Source organism: Lissotriton helveticus, chromosome 8 (genome assembly GCF_964261635.1).
Source record: "Lissotriton helveticus chromosome 8, aLisHel1.1, whole genome shotgun sequence".
NCBI lineage: Eukaryota > Metazoa > Chordata > Amphibia > Caudata > Salamandridae > Lissotriton > Lissotriton helveticus.
The window spans coordinates 1678394936-1678419976 of NC_136069.1; the positions used below are offsets into that span (position 1 = coordinate 1678394936).

The 25041-nt window shown below is 46.0% G+C and overlaps 1 protein-coding gene across 1 annotated transcript in view; it reads left to right on the top strand.

Annotated features, from left to right (window-relative positions):
- LOC144773620 (TRPM8 channel-associated factor homolog) overlaps positions 1 to 23095 on the top strand; it is a 206026-nt gene extending 182931 nt beyond the window's left edge. The window contains exon 7 of the mRNA XM_078658767.1: positions 20636 to 23095. Coding sequence (XP_078514893.1) covers positions 20636 to 20887 — 252 coding nt within the window. The 3' untranslated portion in view covers positions 20888 to 23095. The remainder of the gene's footprint in view (positions 1 to 20635) is intronic.
- The last annotated feature ends 1946 nt before the right edge of the window (positions 23096 to 25041 follow it).

Genomic DNA, 25041 nt, shown 5'->3' on the forward strand with positions numbered 1-25041 from the left:
ATGGGGCACTGGAGCACCCCACCCACTGTGGCTCATCTTGGTGTTTTGCTGTGCCTGCTCATACATGGCTGAATACGAAATTGCCAATTAAACTTCGAGGCCAAGAACACTCCTAGGCATGATAGACGGCACAGCCATAATCTTGGCCAAATTGTGGGCCGGTTTTTGGGCCATTGACGTCCACCTGGTCACCCTTACCACCCGATTAGATGACATTCATGGGAGCCTGGAGGCACAAAATACCTGAATCTGAGGAGCCAAGCAACAAATCTCCACCTTGGAGAACGCGCAACCTACTGTTCAGAAGCGGTTAGAGATGGCTGAGAGCAGCAACAGACCGCAAACAAGTTTCACTAACCTGCTGGTGACCAAAACCCCAGCTCCTAACATCTAGTGACCACTCCATGGTTCTTTGTGCGATTGGGACATCCCTCCTGCCTGGCATGACACAGAAGAGACCCCCAAACTGTATTTACAACTGTTGAGGAATATTGTACATGGTTTGTAAGTCATGCATATATCATGCGGAAATGCTCGGCCTCGAAGGCTCCTAGCTGTGTAACAGTTATACATAAAGAGGAAATGATCCAGCTCTTTATGCCTACCTTATATAGATGGCGGAGTGTTGCCTAACCCCCTCACGATGTTCTCCTGCTCCCTTCTTTTCCTCCCTCCCCCCTCTCCCTTGTCTCTCCTTGCTGTTGAATTTCAATTGGGATTCCCTGGGTGATTCTTTTTGTGTATCCGATGTGTGTGGGGGGGTTAGGGAGGGAATGTTCTTAATAGTTAATTGTTTTGTTTACTTTTGGTACAGAGTAATGTTTCTTTACGTTGCTGATGGTGTGGCTCTTACCACAAATGCATGTTGCTGTGAACTGTGTTGCTCTGTGCACATGACCTCCACAGGTGAGTGTAGCTCCGGTCTGTGCCTTAACTGTCTATCCTGGAATGTGATAGGGCTTTTTAACCCTCAGAAGGGACATCATATCCTAGCTTATCTGTCCAGACACACTATCCAACTAGCCTTCCTTCAAGAGGCACACTACGCCCCAATACCGGTGCATGGATTTGCGTCGTCATGGGGCAGCCACTGTTTCTTTTCCAGCTATGGCTCATACTCGCGTGGAGTGAGCATATTGGTCTGTCAGTCTCTCCCTTTTCAGGTCTTGGAAGTGGTGACTGATGACGATGGCAGGTATATCTTGGTGCTGGGTTCTCTGGGAGAAGAACCACTCCTCTTAATTAATGTAAATGCGCCAAACATAGATACCATTGACTTCTTTCCCAACCTTGCTGTGCAGATTGAATGGCTTAACACAGACACCATAATCATGGGGGGTGGGCACTTCAATCTTACATTAGACTCTACAACAGACACAACAGTCCTGGAACGCATCACAAAACCACATGCAATACAGGGCCCCACTACACTCTTGAAGTCTGCATTGCTGGCGGACCCTTGGCGCATGCAACACCCAATGGATTGGAACTATTAATTTTACTCGGCCCCACATGGATTCTGGTCTCGGATGACCACTGGTACCTTACACCACAGCTTCTATTAGAATTCCAGATGATTGATTACCTTCTGCGCACATTGTCTGATCATGCTTCCGTTCTCTTCACAATTGAATTTCCTAGGATCCAAAAACTGTGACCCTTGTGGAGGTTCCCTGTGGTGGCTCTGCTTGATTCAGCTTTCCACGCTAATGTGGGTGAAGCCATTAGGAAATATTTGCAGATAAATGAGGGAACAGTGACTTTACAGTCCACATTATGGGACGCCTTTGAGCATTTCTACGGGGGGTCTGTATCTGTAAGCATGCCGGTGTATTGCACTATATACGTAGAGATTTGGAAGTTGTGGAGGGGAAACTAAGAGATATGGACACAACTGCCCAGATGACCCCTTCCTCCCAGACACTAAATGACCGCTCGACTGCTGACCGAGTTCACTGACTTGGCCAACTGAGAAGTTAAATACTTAAGCAAATACGCAAGGGCCCGAGCACAAGAGGAGGGTTAGAGGCCCGGCAGGACACTTGCTTGGCTACTTCGGCCTCAATATCAATCGGCGTATATCACGCATCTAGATTTGGACACTGACACCACACCGACGAGGGGGACGGACATCACTGCTGCTTTTCTCTCTTACTACACTCATTTTTATACAATTCACGATCCTCCATTAGGACAGGCCCTGTCTGATTATTTGCAGGAGTTGGCTATTGCCTGGATAGAAGGACAATTTTTTGGCCTCCCCGATAGATGAGGATGAAATTAAACAGGCGATAAGGGATCTGTCCAGTAGTTGAGCTCCCGGCTCTGACGGCCTAACAGGGGAGTTTTACAAAGCCATGAACTAGCCCCCCAACTGTTGGAAGTATATGATGAGGCCTTACTGAAAGGCTCTCTCTCCCCTACTATGTGGGAAGCCATACTCACGCTCCTACTCAAGCCCAGTAAGTCGCCACTCAACTGTACATCTTACAGATCCTTGTCCTTACTTAATCATGATTATAAAATCCTTGCCACAATACTGGCTACCTGCCTATCGTTGCTAGTTGACACAATATTGTGCCCCTTTAATGCGGGTTTTGTTCCTGGTCGATCCACTGGACTTAACCTGCATGCTACATTTGCTGTAATGAACCAAATAGAACCTACAGTGCCAGCGGCCGCCGCCCTACTTGATGCCGAGGAGGCCTTCGATTCTCTGGAGTTGCCCTTCCTGTACACTGTGATTCAGAAACTAGGAATTCCAATTGGGTTTCTGAATTTGATCTGACTTCTATATGCCGGCCCCATTGGCCGCCTGAGATTTGAAATAGCAGCTCAGTTCTCCCTGATGCGTGGCACCAGACAAGGGTGCCTCCTCTCACCCCTATTATTTATAGTAGCTATGGATCCCCTGGCGAGATACATGCAGGAGAGACATATCCATCAAGGGTTACAATTTCATACAGGCCCCCTCACAACCTCGCTCTATGCTAATGATGTCATGCTGTTTGTGCGGAAGCCAGCTAAGAACTTGTCCAACATACTTCATGAAGTAGTCCCATTTGGAGTGTACTCAGGACCAGTCATTAATTGGACCAAATCAGAAATTGTTCCCTTGACTCCAGCCACTGATCAGGAGGATTTTGAATTCCCACTTAAGTGGTGCACTGAACTCCCAAATTATTTCAGCATTTTTCCACACTGCAGTGCATCAGAGGTGATCTGCCTCAACTATGGCCCGATAAATCGACTCACAATGCAGGTGGAGCGATGGATCAGACCTCCCATTTCCATGGCGGGTAGAATCGCCATTCTGAAAATGCTGGTGCTTCCGTGTTTTTTATACCTCTTTTTAAACATCCCCATCACCCTCACAACAACATTTTTTGATACACTCTGGACTTGCTCATCCACCTTGTCTGAGCCTTGTACAGGCTGGAACACCCTAATTATGCCTTATGAGCGGGGGAGATTTGGAGTCCCTGATTTTTATTTATATTTTTATTTATATTATCTCATCGTTCAAGACCATTTGACATATTATTTGTATCACCCTGATGCCAGGCTCCAGTATGTTAAACAAGAGCGATCCCAGATACACAGTAATCCTTAATCTGCTATACTACCACAGGGTCTGCTCCGCTGCCCTTCTGAAATTCAGATACTGCCCACTACGTTCTGGGCATGGACAAAACTACGACGGCATTTACCAACCAAGTTCTTATACTTAGCGCACATAGCATTACCCCCACTACAGAAACCCTTACTAAGCGCATATTGACTAGACATGTGTTAGGGAAGTTGGGGATTTATTTAAATACTGTGCAATACGGAGGAACTCCTTTCCCACAGGGAAACTCTGATACTGACCTGATTCCCGGTGCAGCTGAATAATAGCTGTTGGGAAAGGGAATTGACTCGTTTCTTGGCGCCATTGCTCGCCGACGGAGACGATAGCCACGCCCATCTCTTGCTGGCCACGCCCCCTCCGCAAAAGATAAATAGGGCGCGCTGAACGCTAGCGCTGCTCCTCTGCTTGTGATACTCCTGAGGCGAAAAGCTGGGAGGTGTTTATGCTCATTTTTAACTTGTATTGCTTTTTAAAACCTTGCTGATTTGCACATTCATTGTACTCTGATACTGACCTGATTCCCGGTGCAGCTGAATAATAGCTGTTGGGAAAGGGAATTGACTTGTTTCTTGGCGCCATTGCTCGCCGACGGAGACGATAGCCACGCCCATCTCTTGCTGGCCACGCCCCCTTCCACGTCACTCACTATCACTATATACTCATGTGTCAATACCGGAAGCGCAGCGGACGAGCGCAGCGGGCACGCCGATTGCGCGCCGAAGGCGCGCTTAAGGCGAGCTCGTCTGCGCTCGTCCGCGACGAGGACGCGCCTAGCGCCTCTTACCCTGCCCAATCCAGCCCTCAATCCCCCTGCTACACCCGGGATGCACTGCTCAATTTACGTGGGTATGCGCACGAAGGTAAGCTCTCCTTCGAAGAGACTGCTTCTCCCTTAACTGATTTCATCTACAAGGGCTTAATCGTAGGAGGCCTCTTGAATGTCAGATCTCTACCGAAGCATGCCACTGAAATCAATCTCCTTATAGACTCACACCAACTAGATGTACTCTTTCTAACTGAAACCTGGACACATGCCAATTGTGAGACCGACCTAGCATCTGCCTGTCCTTTTAACTTCAACATCCTACATCTTCCCAGATCCAAAGGCCGCGGCGGCGGAGATGGTATTATCTTCCGAGCCGCTTGGCAAATAAACACCATTGACATAGATCCTGTACCTGGAATTGAGCTCCTTGGTCTGACTATAACCTGCCACCCAGGAGTCACCTTTACGGTGATTATCTGTTACAGACCGCCAGGGGCATTTTCCCTCCTGCAACAGCAAGCTCTCCTTACGATCATCACAAACATGGCAACCTCCCATAACAAACTTATTATTCTTGGAGACTTCAATCTCTGGCCAAACGGCAGCCTGAACACAGGCTTAGACAACCTTCTGTTATCTTGTGACAGCGTAGGGCTTCACCAACTAATAAAGGACCCCACCCACTCTGCAGGTAATCGTCTCGACCTCATTTTTTCGAGTCCCGATCTTACGCAAGTAGGCGATATTCTGCCCATGAGTTGGACGGACCACTCGCTCATCAAACTCTTCATCACCAACGCCATAATAAGAAAGCCCAAGAACTACTCTCCACCACATTCTCTTACCGAAACTGGAAGGCTCTAGAAATACTCAGCACCACTACCAAAGTCTTTGAGGTGCAGGATAGCTTCTCTCCTTCCAGCTCGGTGGAAAATAATTACAGTTCCCTCAGCTCGAGAATTACATCTATCACGGACTCAGTTGCCCCTTTAAAACACTGTAAACCCAAAGGTAGAGCACCTGCTCCCTGGTACAATGACTCCCTGAAATCCCTCAAATCTGCCTGTAAACAGGCTGAGAGAAAGTGGAGACACGGATACTGTGACAACAACAAAGCCCTCTGGAAAAACGTACTCCGTGACTACAAATCTGCCATCGCAAAGTGTAAATCGGAATATTACTGCTCCACTATAGCTAACGCTGCTAACAGCTCAAAAAGTATATTTCAGATCCTGGACAACATTATACATCCTGACTGTGTCAAGAACTCCATTCCCCCATCTCAGACCCTCTGTGACAATCTCGCTCGGTTTTTTACCGATAAAATCGAGACCATCATCAACAACCTGGCAACCCCCCCGTCACATAATCACCCTACCCCTCCCGGAGTCGGCCCCACCAACTCTGACTCCTCGAGGTCAGCAAGCCCTCCTATGAATAGTCTCCTGGCCCTCCCCTTGATCTCTCAAGTAGAATTTGAGAAGCTGGCAATGGGCATCACCTCGGGATCCCCTCTTGATCCTTTGCCCCCGAAAATCTGGAAAGCTTGCGGGCACGAGTTATTCCACACCCTGCGGATGATCTGCAATCAATCTCTTAGCTCTGGCTTCGTCCCCACCCCCTGGAAGCAAGCGCTTATCACCCCGCTACTTAAGAAACCTACGCTGAATCCAGAATGTTTGTCCAATTTCCGCCCCATATCACTTCTGCCATTTCCGGTGAAGGTGCTTGAACGTTGGGTCAGCAATTGCCTCTCAACCCACCTCGAGCAGAACCTCGTTCTGGACGAACTCCAATTTGGGTTTCGCCCAGCCCATGGCACTGAAACTGCAGTGCTCACTGCCATGGAAGAGCTTCGAATGCGTGCAGACAGGGGCCAAGCCGTGGCCCTGATTTTATTAGACCTGTCTGCCGCATTCGATACTGTCAATAATGGGATCCTGCTTGAGAGGCTGAGAGAGGCAGGTGTCGATGGCACGGCTCTGCTCTGGTTTCACTCCTACCTTAGTAACAGAAAACAGGCTGTATCCCTTCCCCCTTTCCAATCGGTCTTCTCCCCTGTCCCTTACGGTGTTCCCCAGGGCTCCTCCATCAGTCCGATTCTTTTTAATGTTTACTTGAAGCCACTGGTCGTTTTAATTAAATCGCACAATATGACCACAGTAAACTATGCGGACGATACCCAGCTCCTTTTCTCTTGGGAGGGTGAAGACTCCATCTCTTTTGAAGCCTTCCATAACTGCCTAAGAGACACCTCAGGCTGGTTGCACCGGAACTCCCTCCAGTTTAACTCCTTGAAAACCGAGGTTTTGTTCTGTCCCGCGAGCCGCATATCCCGCCCTCTGCCTACTGAGTTCTGGCCCCCGGAAAACTCCAACAATCCGCTACCTGTTACCACTGTTCGCAATTTGGGCGTCATGCTAAATCACCAACTGAGCATGGAAACGCAGGTTTCAAGAACAGTCGCTACCTGCTCAGCCCTTATGCGCTCACTGCGCAAAATCCTGCCTCTATTACCATCTTCAGCCCGAGCATTGATAGTCAGGTGCACTATTCTTAGTCGCCTTGACTATTGTAATGCTCTCCTGTTTGAATCCCCTGTGACTCTGTTAGATAGACTCCAACGAGTTCAGTCGGCAGCAGCTAAACTGGCTCTTGGTTGGACCAGGAGATCCTCGGCCACTGCTGCCTTGGCCGAGCTGCACTGGCTTCCTTTGAAGCAACGCATCGCCTTCAAAGCCCTTTGCTTGGTCTTCAAGGCACTACACGGTGCAGGACCTAGACCTCTTCAACGTCTGTTCTCGTGGTACATCCCCACCAGAACACTTAGGTCCGCAACCGCCTGCCTTGTGAAAGTACCCAGATGCAAGAAAGCCAGGATTGGGGGAAGATCCTTCAGAGTGGCTGCGGCCAAGCTCTGGAACAGTCTGCCTGCCGAAATTCGCCAAATCCCACACCTCCTACCCTTTAGGAAGCGAATCAAAACATGGCTCTTCCCCCACCCCCTCTTCTAATCCAGTTTACCCATAATTCACCTCCCCCGCCCAATAACCCAGGAGTAACTACCAGCGCCAGGATACCTGCCAGGTGACAGCCGCGCTCTATAAATGTTTTAAATAAATAAATAAATAAATAAAATACCCCCTAAATGGACAAATTCCTCCTTCGTAGGGCCCGTGATCCCTGATTGGGGCAATTCCGGACGCTGCGAGGGAGCCAGCTGATTGTCCCCCTCTCACACTAGATATAGCTTCATCAGACGGAGCCCATTTGTTTTCCCTTCTATAGAACCTTGACTCTCCACCCTGCATTTGGTGCCAAAGTGCAAGCAGCCTGGGAACAGGATCTAGGTCTACCAATTACTTAGGAAACATGGCAATATTGCTGTGCACAGAAATGTTATATATCGAATAACCATCCCCACAAACTCCTAGGGCCCGATTCACAGAACTAACTTAGGACAAAATCCTAAACTTACTACCATTTTGGTATTCACAGAAGGCACTTACTCATTTTGATATTCACAGAAGGCACTTATACATTTTGGTATTCACAGAAGTTAGAACTCCTAACTTTAGAATTCCTAAATGCCTTCAGTGAATACCAGAGTCTTAAAGTTAGGATTTTTCTCAGTTTAGGAGTAGTAAAGTTAGGACTCCTAACTTTAGGACTCCTAAACTGAGAACAATCCTAACTTTAAGACTTTCGGTATTCACTGAAGGCATTTAGGAGTCCTAAAGTTAGGAGTCCTAACTTTACTACTCCTAAACAGAGAAAAATCCTAACTTTAAGACTCTGGTATTCACAGAAGGCATTTTAGGAGTTTTAAAGTTAGGAGTCCTAAGTTCTGTGAATACTGAAATGAGTAAGTGATGATATGATATGATGATATGATAAATACGATTTGTATAGTGCTCGTTCACCAACGGTTTCTTGGCGCCGGTTTCTTGCCTTCTGTGAATACGAAAATGAGTAAGTGCCCTCAGTGAATACCAATATGGTAGTAAATTGGGGATTTTGTCTAATGTTAGTTCTGTGAATCGGGCCCCTACACTTTAAATACATACATCAAGCACATATAACCCTGTGAATGTTGGCCAAGATGTATCCCAGCGCCTCGCGGGCATGTGTTAAGTGTGCTGCTGCTAATGCAGATTACTTGCATCTTGCATGGTACTGCAGGCCCATTCTGGCGTACTGGGGGGGAGGTCTTTCGGCACCTATATCTTGTGGTTTAACAAATCCTACACCCTGTACTATTGACAGCATTCCCGGGGTATATCCAGCCTTTGAAGAAAAGTATAGGATGATATACAGCATTCGCTCTGTTAAACGCGAAGCCTCAGGTCTCTCTGAACTGGGGCAGAGCACAAACACCAACGGTGAAGGCCTGGCTCCGAGACCTGGTTAATTGCGACACAATGAGCGACATATACTCTACATTACAGCCGCCAACCTCACGTCCGCGAGACATTTGGAACTCACTGAAGAGCTACGTACAGGCATAATCCCTGGATGGTGACTGAAACTGCCACGTAGTTCCACCTGAACTGTATATTGCACTGCGAGGCTGGGATGAGATGTGGGTGGCCATTTAGTGTTTGTTAGAATAAATGCATGCTCCAAACCACAGCAAGAACTGTAAGATTGACTGTAATTGATTGGGTCCACTTTAAGCACAATTTTGACCAATTTTGGAGGAAGTACTTTGTTTAATTTTAGGTTTTGCCCTTTGTATTACTGACCTACTCTGGACGATTTGAAATGCTGTGTCTTACCAGACAGTTATGTGTGTGATTGTACATTGCAAATCTCAATAAAGAAAACAAAAGGTGTAAAGTACTCAAATGTGTAAATTACCTCTGTGAATCAGGCCTATAGGTTTGCATATTTGTCTAGATTGGCACCTTTGGCACATATTGCTGGGGTTAACAGAGTGGGTGGGTGTGGTGGATTAAGATTTTCAAGTTTATTGATTTTACCATGCCAACCACTAGCAAATCATCCTTTGACTAAAGGGACATTTTCTGAGGTACATGCCTGACACGGCTCTAAGGCAACACCCTGCTAATAATACAACTGCAGTCTCAGCCGCTTTAATATTCCCTTTATTATATACTTCTGACTATTTAACTGCACCTTGAGGTGAGTGGAGAGGTGTGGTGCAGCGGCCAGGGCAGATGACTTCGGAGCACAGGGCTCACGGTTCAATCTCTGCCTCCGGTGGCAGCTAGCTCAGCTCAGCACCATGTGACTCTAGGCAACAGCTCACTTAATTTCCACGACGGCCCCCAGCGCCTTGAGACCCGTAAGGGTGAGTAGTTTGCGCTTTACAAATACCGGATTTATTTCTATTTATTTCTTGAAAAAGCCCCAGGCATGCATGCCAGAAGGGGGTGAAACACCCGTTGGCTGTATTGTGCACATGTTTTGGTTCCAGTGATTCTGATTTCCTAAGAATCACCCTTGATCTGTTGATGAAATAAACACAGGATCAATACAATGAATGGAGTTTTCAAATATATTATAAATATTTTTACTTGTCCTGGCTCTCTTACATGATTTTAATAGTTCCCATATACAGAGCAATGCCCCACAATTACTGTGTACCGTGTACCAAAAGAATAATATGAATAGAGCTAATGCCACACATGACAGCCCCAAAGAAATATTTGTTAACATGTCTCTCCTGGAATGTTAGGAATATAAACATTCATCAAAAGGTGAACAGGTGTTCCTTTCTTGGACAGGGATGATACAGACTTGATAATGCTTTAGGAAACACACCTGTCCCCATGACAACTGGCTATCCTGGTCAAAAGATGGGGGACACATATATACTTTTCCTCTATTTTTGTGGAGTCTGCATTCTTGTCTATAATCATGGAGATTTTTAACCCATGCAGTAATTTAAAAAACACAAAGGCAGGTATACAATACAAACGCTTTTGCTTGATAATTGGAAACCTGCATTGGTTGACACATATGCTCCAAATATAGACTGAACTGAGACAATTGGATACTGAGATGTTGATATTGGATTGAGGGAAACCAGAAACTAGTGCTAAATTCCAATAAGGATGTTTGAGGAAGCAGAAGTCCTTGACATACTCAGTCGGTGTTCGTACTGGGCGATATTCTATTTTATTTTATTGATAAATGGAGGTAATGAAACTACAATGCAGGGGGATACATTTTCTATTCCTCCCCAAGTGGTTCTTTGACACGTTTAGATCACTAGCTGGTTTCACATGACAAATCCTCGTGGGCAGTGGGGGGGCTCTCATCTACTTCCTATCCTGTCTGAATACTCTCCAGTAATGCTAACGCTGGCTTTGCTGTCTTCTAGAACGGCCCTTGCAAGATGGAGATTCCCCACAGAATTTTTACTGGAGTCAGTATTTCAAGACAAAATACACACTGTAATCAAGGAATACTTTCAATTAAATAAAGGTTCAGTGTCTAGAATGCAACACTATGGGAGGCTTTTAAGGCCAACATCAGAGGAACAGCAATATCTAAACATGCCGGTATACTGAAAGATATACAAACACATCTCTGCTATCTAGAGGGAATAAGAAAGTGTTGGAAAATGCAGTCACTACGGTATCTCATACAGAATACCTCTCTAAAATACATACATAATTACAGCAGTTTCGGGAGTTGGCTAAAAAGGAGGTGAGTTGTCTGTATAGGATTGTACAGGCCAGGCAGTATGAAGAGGGAGAGCGGCTGGGAAGAAAATTACAATGGTTGCAGCGAGAGACAAGCTTCCACCCCACAGCCGGAGACAAATGGTGAAATTACCCTGACAATGAATGAAGATAAGGTGGAGGAGTTTTGTCGAATACTATGAACAATTACAAATAGCACGAGTTGACCCAATAGCTGATCAAACTGAAAAATACTTAGATGTGATCACATAGGTCTGATTAGAAAAGATTCACAGTTGCTTCTTAAATGAATCAATATCGATTGACAAAATATTAGCAACCGTTGACATTGGCATACTCAATTTGGAAGATACTGAGATATTTAAATCAATTTGGAGAAGATTGAGCCATTCCTGCATACACTAATCATCTTAAAAACAGATATGTAGTTCCCAATCAGATGGATAGATTATGCTGGTAAATATTTAGGAACAGTTAAACCCAAGGATATGGAAGACTTCGTCAGATTGAATAATGGACCTGCAAAAGACACATTAACTAGTCAAGTGAAAATTTAGATTAGAATCTCCCTATTTTGGGCAGGCCGCATGGCACTTAAAACAATTGTAATACTCCTGCAGTGTTTTCATCTATTTAGCAATATTCCTGTCCCAGTACATATGGCATTCTTCGGTACTCTAGAAACTCTGCTATTAGACTCATAAAGGCAAACCAACAGACGCGGGTCAGCCAGGAATCTCTGACTCTCCTGTATGAGTGGGGTCGATTTGAGTCCCCAGATTTAAAACTGCATTATCTGATGGCACAATGTCACTATGATTTGCACTGGTATCACACAGATGCCAGGCTGGTTTACTTTATTCTGAAAAGGGACCAAATGTATTGACTCCCACTGGAATCCCTATTACAGTTGAGTTGGGGCAACATTGGGTGGAGATAAGATTGTGGTGACAACTTGTTGGGTGTGGAAGTCACTGGCCCGGTGAGAAGGTGCTACATATTTTAGTAATATAAAGGAGGGATAGAGGGCAATCAAAGGTCCAGCATGCATGCCCCCAAACAGGTTATGTCAAACGAAGGGTATGCAGTTCCTTGAAGAGAGAGAGGAAAGGGACAGTTGGAAACACTTGGGGGTCAGATAGAGGGATCAGATCCCTCTGGAACAAGGGTCCTTATACACCCAGATGGGTATCATGCTTCATCATTGGGCAGCTCCTTGTTGGGCCAACACTGAAGTACCCAATGGGTCCCGCCATACCCTCAGGGTCCCCATCAAACTTTTACACCACCTTATCACCCATCTTTTTTGGGCAGAGTTTGGGGCAGAGGGTGATGAAAAAGAAGAGGTGCGGCGCAAAAGAAAGTGCAGTGGCAGGAACCACCAACAGAGACTCAACAACAAATGAGAAGCCAGACCAACAACAACCTTTGAGCCAGGTGATCAATCTATCGTTCTTCATGACTGTTCATGGAAACATGCTAGTGTGGTTCCCTTGTTAAAAAAAACTATCTCGACGCAGTCAAACCAGCAAGTTTTTGCCCCATCTCCCTCCTGCCTTGGGTCTCCAAGATCTCTGAGGCCTACATCAATTCCACCTTGACGGGTTATCTGGAGGAAAATAACATACTGGGCCCCTCTCAGAATGGTTTCCATCCCAGTCACAGCACGGAATCGGCTCTGCTAGCTGCAACCGAACATCTGAGACGGGCCCTAGATGAGGGTCGTACCTCAGCACTGATCTTATTAGGTCTTAGTGCCACGTTCAACACTGTGTCCAACGAGATCCTGCTGAAGCCGTTGGAGGAGGCGGGCATTGTGGACTCAGCCCTGGAATGGTTTGCCTCTTTTCTTTCAGAGAGGACCTTCTGTAGTGTAGTTCCAATAGTACTCTTCATGCAGGACCTATGCCGTTTACGGATAACATATACTGTGGTCTTGGTGGCAAACTGACTCTGAACACCCCCACCGAATATGTCAGCCTATGTTTTCGCATTAGCTAGCTCGCAGTGCCACTAGAATCTCCAGTTATCAGAGAGATTCGTTTTTGGCAACCTCAGAACATAATAACCTCAGACTCGTGGAAACAATATACTACTTTTCAACCAGTCACTCGTGCTTGCTTGTTTTGCTCTCAGAGAGATACACAGAAGAAGCAGTTGAGTGTGTTTACAATAAGAATGTATTGTACCGTTGTTCTTCTCATGTAAAATAGATGGGCTGCTACAACTGTAACACAGTAGCAGAGATATAGAGCAAGCAGTACAGTGAATAAAAAGGAATAGTATTGTTCTACCATTTTACAATAGTCATGAACAGATACATGAATATAAAATGCATTTAGAAAATAAAGTGCGTTCTCCTAAGATGCCTGTCTAGATGTACCTAAGTGTACCCAGCATGTGAGTAGGTGTGAAAGAGCCTAAGCCTAAGAGCCTAAGAGTCTAAGGCCATATGTATAATTCCAAATTGCGATCGCAAACACCGAAATTCACAGAATTTCAGCATTTGCGATCGTAATTGGGCATAGTGGTATGTATTAATGAAAAGCTGCTTTGCAAAATAAGGAATCACAAAATTTGCAATTCCCTATTTTAAGATTGCATTAAATGAAATGTAAGAAGCACAGAAAAAGTGCAATTTGGCCTTAAGGAATCACAAATTACCACCAACTTCAAGTTGGTGGTAATTTGCGATTTCTTTGAAAAATACGAAGTATGGCCAAAATTTGCGAATTCGCGATACGCGAATTCACGTGAAATCGTAACCGTGATTCGCAAATTTTGCAAATTCCGCAAACTCGTGGATTTTTTTTTTGCCAGTTCGCAAAGGTTTTTTACAAGTCCAGAAATGTGAATTTACTTGTGTGGTCGCAACGGTCGCGACCATGTTGTTTCCACGTGTGCAGCCTGTTCGTGACGCTGTGGTTCATTATGGCCACCCTCTGTTTCATCACTGCCACCCTCTGGTTCATCACAGCACCCTCTGGTTCATCACAGCAGCCTCTGGTTCACCATTGCCACCCTCTGGTTCATCACTGCCACCCTCTGGTTTATCACTGCCACCCTGTGGTTCATCACTGCACCCTCTGGTTCACCACTGTCACCCTCTGGTTCATCACTGCCACCCTCTGGTTCATCACAGCACCCTCTGGTTCACCACTGCCACCCTCTGGTTCATCACTGCCACCCTCTGGTTCATCACTGCCACCCTCTGGTTCATCACTGCCACTCTCTGGTTCACCACTGCCATCCTCTGGTTCAACACTGCCACCCTCTGGTTCATCACTGTCACCCTCTGGTTCATCACTGCCAACCTCTGGTTCATCACTGCCACCCTCTGGTCATCACTGTCACACTTTGGTTCACCACTGTCACCCTCTGGTTCATCACTGCCACCCTCTGGTTCATCACAGCACCCTCTGGTTCATTACTGCCACACTCTGGTTCATCACTGCCACCCTCTGGTTCATCACTGCCACCCTCTGGTTCATCACTGCCACCCTTTGGTTCACCACTGCCACCCTCTGGTTCACCACTGGTTCACCACTGCACCTTCTGGTTCATCACAGCACCCTCTGGTTCACCAATGCACCTTCTGGTTCATCACAGCACCCTCTGGTTCACCACTGTAGATTATAGGGAGAAAGCACACCTGCCCAGCCTCAACCGAGACAAATTAATTTGGGGCTGGTTAATGTGATACTGAATTTGAGCTTCAAGTCCGGCACCTGCTCTCTTATCTGTAAGTTTAATTTTTGTGACACGAGCCATACTTGTAACTATTCTCTGACCCTGCTTCGAGGGTCAGAGCAGGGTCAGGGAATAGTTGCAACAAATCTGGAGGCGCCTAAGGAAGCACTTACAGGGTTACAGCAGGTGCCCAAGTTGAAGTTAATTTCTTTGTAACCATTTTGTAATGGTTACAAAGAAATTAGCTTCAACTTGGGCACCTGATATAACCCTGTAAGTGCTTCATGTACTTCAGTTACTTCGCAGATTTGCAGATTTTTTGACAATTTCGCGTGATTCGCGGACCGCGAAATTGCCAAATAACTGCAAATTCCGCGAGCGGAACGAATTTCCCGCCTATACTTAAAAAATTCATGTGCACCCATGCTTATTTCAGGGGTGCAACACGGTGTCCTTTTGACATCTTACAACCTTGAAATTGCATTCTCAATTTGCGATTCTCTAATTGCTAATCGCAAATTGAGAATGACTTCCTATTCATTCCTATGGGGAGGGTTTCCTTAGTTGCGCACTTTGCGTTTCGCAATTAAGGAATATGTAGGATTCACAAATCTTTTCGCAAATCCTACATACATCTCGATTTGTGATTCTCAAATAGCGATTCTCTAAAATTCGCTATTTGGGAATTGCAAAACCAAACTTACATACATATGCCCCAAAGAGCCAAACATCCCAATAGGCTTTAGTCAAACTCTCATACCTGAAGAGTGAGAGTGTTGGACTTTGTCCTAGACTTGAGCTGGACACCCCGCATGCCGGAGCCGCTGCGTCTCTGGTCAGCGTGTTGGTGTGAAGCCTCGGTCCCTCCTACCTACTGATAGCAAGAGGTGCTGTATTTATACAGTCTATGTGTGTGTGTTCCCCATTGTTCATTATGGGGATGACTTTGGGGATTAAACCTTGTGCGTCGATGGGAGAGGTGAAGTGTACTCATACATTATTCATATGTGCTAAGGATGAAGTCTCAGCAATATCGAACGAGAAAAACCCACCTTCGGAATTGAACTAGGTGAAAGGTTTAGTTTATAAAAGGCCACAGTCCTTATAAGGCGGTATGTCCATATAAGGCATTCTCTCCTTATTTGGAGTTATGTCCTGATAAGGCTTGTTCATATGAAATGACGAGGAGATGATGTACAGAGAGTGTACGTTATTCCCTGGACCAATATTAGGGTACCAATATGAAATATAACACTTCCAGGTAGCAGCCCCCCTTTCATTTCTAGAGTCCATACTACCAAACAGGGGGTGTCGCAGGGCTCAGCCTTGAGCCCTACTCTCTTCAACTTGTATGTTCAACCGCTAGCTATGGTGGCTAGGAGCAGAGGACTCACTGCATTATCATTCACGGATGATACACAGTTGGTAGTCACACTCTCGGACGACTCCACTCGGGACCCTTGCAAGTTCCGGAGTGATCTTGAGGCCGTCGCAGAGTGAATGACTGCCAACTGTCTCCAGCTCGATGCCAGCAAGTCCGAGGTACTGCTGGTAAGGAAAGATACTGAGCTGTGGAGCGAGCACTGGTGGCCTGCCACTCTGGGACATGTACCTGCCCTCAAACAAGTGCTAAAATATTTGGGTGTCTGGGTCGAATCCGCCCTTAGCTTTCAGACCCAAACCAAGAAGGTGGCAGAGACCTGTTTTGGTATACTGCGGGGGCTCAAATCATTGCTGGGGTTTTTTGATCCCTCCCATTAGGCAGGTTATTGTTCAGGCTTCAATTCTGTCGAGACTAGACTATGCCAGCTCACTTTATCCTGGGTCTAACAAGTCTGAAATCGCTAGACTGCAAAGGGTCCAGAATGCTGCGGCCAGAACTCTCCTTGGCCTACCTAGGACATGCTCTGTATCTAGACCTATTTGTTAGCTTCACTGGCTGCCTGTGGCCAGACACATAGAGTTCAAGTCCCTCTGTATTTCATTTAAAATCTTGAACTCTTCATCTCCAGGTATTTTGGACAATTTGCTTGCACCATAAACCCCCTCCCGCCAACATTGGTTGACGGGGTAGCATTTGGCGGCTATCCCTCGGGTGAGGAGGGTCCGAGCTGTGGTGCTTTCCATTCTTACTCTGGCTCCAAAATTCTAGAACGCGCTCCCTATTTCCATCCACAGCCTTAAGAATTATCTGGCATTTAGTAAAGCAACCAAAATATTCCTCTTCGGTCCATTGTAGGCCTTTTCTCTCTTATAGGCTGTTCAGTTTTCTGCCATCAGCGCTGGGAGGCCCCTTTGCTGGGGCAGCTGAGCACTCAATAAAACTGTATAACATAACATACCATAACAACAAAACAAACTCATAGTTAATCTCTCTGATAGAGCCCTGCCTGATACTGAGATGGCGGTTTTACACATAGGCCTTGGGTTTGTGCCCACTCCTAAAGTTGATAAATTCTGCACTATTTGTGAGTTACATAAATTTTTCCAGAAAATACGCGTAAACATTTTTTTTCAGCCAGGATTAACCCATCATAGACACTTCCGATTCAGGCCTTTGCAATCACTCTACATTTACGCCCACCACAGGTATGATTCCGATGAAATCTTAACATTTGAGTCAGGCTTGGAAACAATCTGACCACAATAGGTCCAACACAGAACTTATTACCATGCAGTCATTGGCTAATGACACCCTCATCACCGTAAAACCAGCTGATAAGGTAGGAGCCACTGTCATTGTGACAACTACGGACTATGACCGTGAATCTGATTGCCGACTTTCTGACAGGTGATAGTATGCCCCTGTTACGCAGGACCCGATGAAGAGATTGTGTGCCATGATTAGCTCCCTAGTAGTTTCGGCTGAAGCACAAGGCTGGCTAGGTAAACATGAGGCTCATTTCCTAGTGAATTTGAAACCCATGATTGCTTATTTCTATGTCCTTCCTAGCATACATAAAGGCATTATATCTCCGCCAGGCAGACCCATTGTGTCAGTGATATGGTCTCTACTCAAGCTCCTTTCCATATTTTTTTATTCACTTCTTACGCCCACTGGGTTACCAAGACAACCCCCTTTCTAAAGGACACGAGGGATGTGCTCAATCTGGTTGGGGAAACCAATTGTACTACCCATGTCGACTTCTTTCTTCCTCCTCTATGTAGATGCCCTTTACGCTAACATTTCACAAAATGCTCCCTTAGAAACAGTAGAGAACACCCTCCTCTCTGAAACATGGACGTCACCTACCCCACTGAATTTTATTATTGAGGACGCCACTTTGGCACTCATGGAGAACTTCTTCCAGTTTCCGGACCAGCTATACAACCAAACACAAGGCCCATTGATAGGCAGTACATTTGCCCCGAGTTTGGCTTGTCTTTATATGTTGAACTTTCAAAAAGAAAGCATTCTAAGTTACGATAATCCCGTCTCTGCCTACATCAGCATATGGCGCAGGTATATCCATGACATACCCATTTTCTGTCAGGGAGACGTGGACACTTTCAATTCCTTCTGCAGATGGATCAACACTTTGAACCCCTTCTTGAGAGTCACCAGGAATATCTCCCCTTTCATAGACTTGTTGATCTCCTTAGAAGGAGATCTCTTACATACCACCTAATACAAGAAACCAACAGACTGTAATTGCCTTCTTCATTACGACAGTCATCATCCTAAACACCTTCGAGGCAATCTACCGTTTGGACAATTCTTGTGGCTTTGCCGCAACTGTGGATCTACCAGTGACTATGATTTCCAAGCACCCACTCTGAATATCAACCTAGAAGCACATAACTATCCTCTCCCGCATGGTTTTAGTGGCAGGCAAAAGAGTCAAGAGCAACAACAGGGTGGCACTGCTAGAACCACGTTTACGCACTCCAGACCATGTCCTTACCTGTGTCCCATCGTTCACCCCCTGTTCTAATAGAATTTAGAAAATCATTAAAAGGCATTGGGCCATTATAGAAACAGTCTTTTTGACTTTACCTGCCCCACGTTTTGATTTCAAGCGGATCAATAACATTAAAGACACCAGACCTAAGGCAGTCAAGAAACTAACACAACAACACTTATGGGGTTCGCCCCCAGTGAGTGGACACTACTCATGAGGATCATGCGGGGTTTGTACTTTAATCAAACTCGACCCAGACATGGGTACAGAGGTCTCAAACTAACTGTAACTCGAGGAACTGCATTTACATGATTACCTGTCCTTTTAAAAAATGCATTATAGGCATGACCAACCAGGCAGTTAACACAAGAATCACGGAGCAACCCAGGGGTATCAGCTGCAAAAAGAATACTACCCGAATAAGCTCACACTATCTTGAGACACAACACTCCCTTGATGATCAACACTCAATAGAGTTAGAAGCATACAGACAGATGACTGAGAATTGTCTGTTTCTTAGGGAGAAAAAAAAATCGATTTTCGTTTGGCCACACATATAACAGATCTTAATGATGACATTCCTTGGGGAGAGATGGCCATGTGACACCTCTACAGCATCACTGGCTACAGAGTCTTTTGAAACTACATGCACATATGTTTGTGGATACACATAACATAGATACCTTCGATCTGTTTAAACCTCATGTCCCATGCACAGGGTTCACAATACACCCTGACTTTGGGTCCACCTACCTGATTAACCTTTTGTGCAGGCCTGGTTGTGTCCCTCCTAACGTGTCTCCCCGGGCGATTGCAGAACATTTCAATTTAAAGGGCATCCCTTTCTTCCTCCTTAGTGAGACTCTGATTAATGTATTTGCCCTAGTTCTTGCTGGTCCCTTATTTATGGTCAGAGAACCACCTCAATGCAATGTGCGTCCACTCAAACATCCTCTTCTTCCCTTACCTCGGGATGGACGATCCCTCAACAGATTCCTCCCCTACGCTGTTCCCTATAACACATTCTGTTTGAATGGGCACTTGGTGCCTGGCACACAGTGGGTGGATGTTTAAAAACATACCCTTTTCTATTGTGGCTTGTGCTGACGACCCTTATCCGCCCAGCAGCACAAGCACCAATAGTAAAGGGTATGTTTCAGGCTGTCGCATTGTAGTTCGGTGGGTGGGACCTCTCATTCCTTGTCAGGTAGTTCCATTCCGACTACAACATCGGTTGGACGAATGGTAATGAGGGCCTTATAGACTCAGTGACTCTTTGCATGCCCTTTGCCTCCCTTGAGCCATCCAGTTCCTGGGTGATAAATGAAGAGCAGCCTCAAATTAGTGGTTGGTGTGAACTCTGTTGATGCTTGTTATGGAGTGTTTTCCTTCCCAGCCATGTGAAGTCAACTGTGGACCCCGGTCATCTCCAGAGAGATTTTGGAAGGGATGATCATGCATCCTCCTGTTGCATATTTAAGCTATGTTTGGTGGAGCTGAGAGTTAGGGACTTTCATCCATGTCTTTTGTCAGAGGGTCTCTATGACACTGTACATGCAATGTGCAGGAAACAACAGGCAAGATGAAAGGTCTTCTCCTGCTCCACACAAACAGTCTGGGGCTTCCTCCCTCCTAGATGTAGCTCACGCCCTCCTTTACTCCCAGAAGGAACTGAATATGTGTTAATTTTAAGCAGCCCTTTAAGGCTACGTCAACCTTCCCAGCTGTAGGGTCACCCCTGCAAATAACCTCACAAGTGGTCCCCTTTTTCTTCTCTATGAAAGTGCCTTTTGTTTCTTTTACTCTTCTTTCTTCCTACATATATATTTCTTCATACAAATCAAATCTACAAACCTCTGTAACCTTTTGTTGCTTTGTAGTTAGGTTTCTGCTCTGGATTCTCACTTTCCCCTTGCTACAGTTGCTGTTTTGATTTTGTGTGTTTGATAAAATACTATCTTTTGTCTCCCAGCTGCAGGAAGCCTTTGGTTGGGTTCCCTTCATCCAGCTCTTCTCCGACTACCAGAAAATGAGTAACATTAAAAATGAAAACCCCTACAAGATGAACCTGTGGGCAGAAAAGTTCTCCAATCAGGTTAAGAAGAATTTGGCTCCATTTTTCAAGATGTGGGGTTGGCCAATCGAAGACAGCCTCTCTAAAGAGCTGTCTTCACTGCCGGAGTGGGAGGAGAACCCAATGAAGAAGTTTGCTGGAAATCAATAACCATGGCGACAAACCATCCCGCTCCACAGTGACTTCAAGATATCAATGTGATTTAACAGCAACTTCTTATTGCATACATCATTATCAATGTGATTCCATATATTCCTATTGTGTGCATGTGTGGTGTGTTGTTACATCGGTCTTTAATGTGTTCTGCCTTTAAATGCTATTCCCTGTACATATTTATCCCTCATCTTCCCTGTGTGATCTGTTCTTAACAGGAATCTGTTACCCCAAAGAAAATTCAGAAAGTTTTCAACAACCCAGACACACCCCAAAAACATGCACCTGACATTTAGGGGGATTTAAAGGAAAATCCTTATCTCCTTGGCATCCATCACCAGTGATAGAGACAACAATACCCCTGTTGTCTTCGCTCATACATTCATCATAACCATGCTCACTTAAATATATTTTCCTTTTGTTACTATTGCCCCCATAAACATTTTTGCATACATGGGCGAAATGTAGGAATGGGTGAAATTTGTGAATTTCCGTTCCGCGAATTCGTGCAAAATGGCAAAAAATCCGCGAGTTCGCGAATTTGCCCGCGAACTCGTGGATTTTTTTGCCATTTGCACAAATATGTGACCACGTGTGCCTGTAACTTTGCCAGCGCGCCAAAAGGCGCCGAGGTCCCTTGAGTGAGCTGGCCATTATAGTGGGGACGGCCGGGAAGACGTTTCATACCGCTAGTTTGTGGTGGACGGGGCCAAACGGGCAGGGCTTCTATGCAAGTTCACATGCATCTTGTTGATAAAGGGTCAGAGACCGAGCAGAGCAGCAGATGAGGAGAAAGCAGCCTCCTGGTCACAGGAGCTTCACGGGGATGGCGCTCGGGAAACTCATGGATGCAAAAATACGTTTGGCACAGGACCCCAGAATCCTTAAGATGTCCAAGATAGCTCTGCTGCGCGTGTTGGTACAAAGCTATTCTGATCCTGCTCAGTGGGTTCAGGCGCATAAATCTGCTGCTGCTGGACAATGTCCCATCTCATACTAAACTGCCCCGTACAGGAATATGCTGGCGCTGGGCAGCAGGGTGCAGTGGCATGCGGGTGCTGCACGACTGGTACATGCGCATACCGGTGCCAGGGGGTACATGTGTTTATTGGTGCTGTGTAGCAAGTTATGACTATACATTTTGACTGCACCAGACGGTGGTACCACCTACATGGATCAGGAGCCTCCAGGCACCAGACTTCATGGTGCAAGAGCATAATGGTGCTGTGCAGTACGGGTATATATGTACTGGGGGCAGGGGGCACTTAGCACAATGTGTGCTCACACCCAGAGGGCTCCCAGGCAATTGAGCACAAATGATTTTCACACTGAGAGGGCTCCAGGGCAGTTCAGCAGCACGGGGCTCACACCCACTGGGCCCCGGGGCAGTTCAGTAGAGCAGGGGCTCACAACCCCTGGGCAGCTCAGCAGCGTGGTGGGTTAAACCCACAGGGCTCCCGGGCGGTTTAGCGGGGCCACCCTCTGGTTCATCACTGCCACCCTCTGGTTCATCACTGCTACCCTCTGGTTCACCACTGCCACCTTCTGGTTCCCAACTGTCACCCTCTGGTTCACCACTGTCACCCCCTGGTTCACTACTGCCACCCTCTGGTTCATCACAGCACCCTCTGGTTCACCACTGCCACCCTCCGGTTCATCACAGCACCCTCTGGTTCATCACTGACACCCTCTGGTTCATCACTGCCACCCTCTGGTTCACCACTGCCACCCTCTGGTTCACCACTGCAACCCTCTGGTTCATCACTGCCACCCTCTGGTTCACCACTGCCACCCTCTGTGTCACCACTGCCACCCACTGGTTGATCACTGCCACCCTCTGGTTCAACACTGCCACCCTCTGGTTCACCACTGCACCTTCTGGTTCATCACAGCACCCTCTGGTTCACCACTGTAGATTATGGGGAGAAAGCACACGTGCCCAGCCAGCCTCAACCGAGAAAAATTAATTTGGGGCTGGTTAATGTGTTACTGAATTTGAGCTTCAAGTCCGGCACCTGCTTCCTTATCTGTAAGTGCTTCCTGTGGCAGTTTAATTTTTGTGACAGGAGCCATATTTGTAACTATTCTCTGACCCTGCTTCGAGGGTCAGAGCAGGGTCAGAAAATAGTTGCAACAACTCTGGAGGCGCCTCAGGAAGCACCTACAGGGTTACAGCAGCTGCCCAAGTTGAAGTTAATTCCTTTGTAACCATTTTGTAAATTGTTACAAAGAAATTAGCTTCAACTTGGGCACCTGCTGTAACCCTGTAAGGGCTTCCTGGAAAAAATTTCGCAAGATTCGCGGAACGCGAAATTGCAGAGAATCCACAAATTCCGCGAGCGGAACGAATTTTTAGCCCATACTTAGCGAAATGCCCACGACAACCACACTTCTTCCACTCTTTTTCCAAAGCAGGACACCTGGGAGAAGAGACACCATGATTAACGCTACCACATCTGAAAGAGTGAAAGTCTCTATCATTTCTTTTAAATTTACATTGAGCACTTGGAGCTGTCCCACAAAATTACTCTGTTTTTACAGCGCATACTTCCCCAACTTTCTCCTTAGACTCTTTGGATTCTTTATCCAAAGATCTCATCCATCTTTCAGATTGCCCTATACATTTTGGCATAGTGATGGCATCCCTCAAACACGGGTCCCCCATAAACCACAGCCGTTCCTGGATTTATTTGCTTTTCACATGAACAATGATCTGATCTTTGATCATCTCATCAGTGTTGGGACCAAAGTTACAATTAATAGAAAGATGCCGTAATGCAGTAAGAAAGTCATCAAAGGACTCAGTATCTTGTTGAGCTCTTGTATAGAATTTGAATCTATTTCAAGCAACACTGCAGGTAGGTTTAAATCTGGCTTCAATCCGGGCCATGCCATCATCAAATACATTCCTGTCACCACTACCATCAGTTTGAGGAAGTGTCCTGAAGACAACCTGACCTTCAGACCCTAATGAGTGCAGCAGAATATTATTTTTTCCATTCTGCAGAAAGTCTTTCCCCATCAACTGCTTTTAAATATTTTAGAAATTTCGCCTTCCACCTTGTCCAAGGTATTGGAGGATCGCCCTTGTTTTGAAGAAACTTGAAAGGTGGCTCAAATTGCATTATTTTAAAAATTAACATATGTGCTTAAAAATTGTGAAGAAATGTTCCCTGGTCTCTGGTGCAATTTACTCAAAAAAATAAAAATAAATATTCAGTAACAGTAAAACGGATGTTTTTCCATAATAAGTAACGTTGGTGAAGTTAAATGCTGTAAACTTCAGTTCGAAATTTTGCTGATGTCAAACTGAGCTCCGTCCGTGAGCGGTTGTGAAAGAAAATGGATGTAGAACGTGAAAACATCCAACGTTACGTGAAGACGTTGAACTTCACATACATGTTTGAAAGAGCACAAAGCGTAGAGCGTCAGTGTCAGCTGTGCATACGTCAGAATGCATGGTACGCGCACAATGAAACACTCACCCACTTTCACCTCAACACCCCACAATGCCCACTGGGCCCAAGAATTTTCAAAATCAATTATGTTGTCCAAGGCGTAGACTTTTATTCGCATAAAGCATATAAATCTACTCAACCGCTACGGGATTAGGTATTATTTGGAGACATATATATATTCATTACAACAAACTACCTTTGCAACATCCACATGTCAAAAGCGGTAATAAAATTAGGCATAACATTATATTGTATTTCAACTTTGCCATACATGTGTACTTACATTTTGTTGGCCGACTCGGTCGACTCACTCAGCTGCGCACATTGTGCCGGCAGGACCCAACGCGCAACAGCAAACATTGCATTACTTGAAATACAGGGCACTGCATAGCGCACCGTCACAACGAGGTACCTGAACACAGGCATCCTCCCAAATTAGTCCACACAGTCCATATGTTGTGGGATAGGTCAGTAGAGACAGGACCACCGGCAGGTCAGTCCCCTCCCTGCGCCTACCCGCTGCAGTAGAGTTCAGGACCACATGCAGGTCAGTCCCCTCACCGCTTATCCAATGCATAGTTCTATCGTACCCCTTCTTGGGGTCCATCCAATCGCTGAACGTCCATTGCTGTCCATGCCCCCTTTGGTGTTAAGTATCAGCGTTCCGCCGCGCTCTACCATGCCACTTTTGCC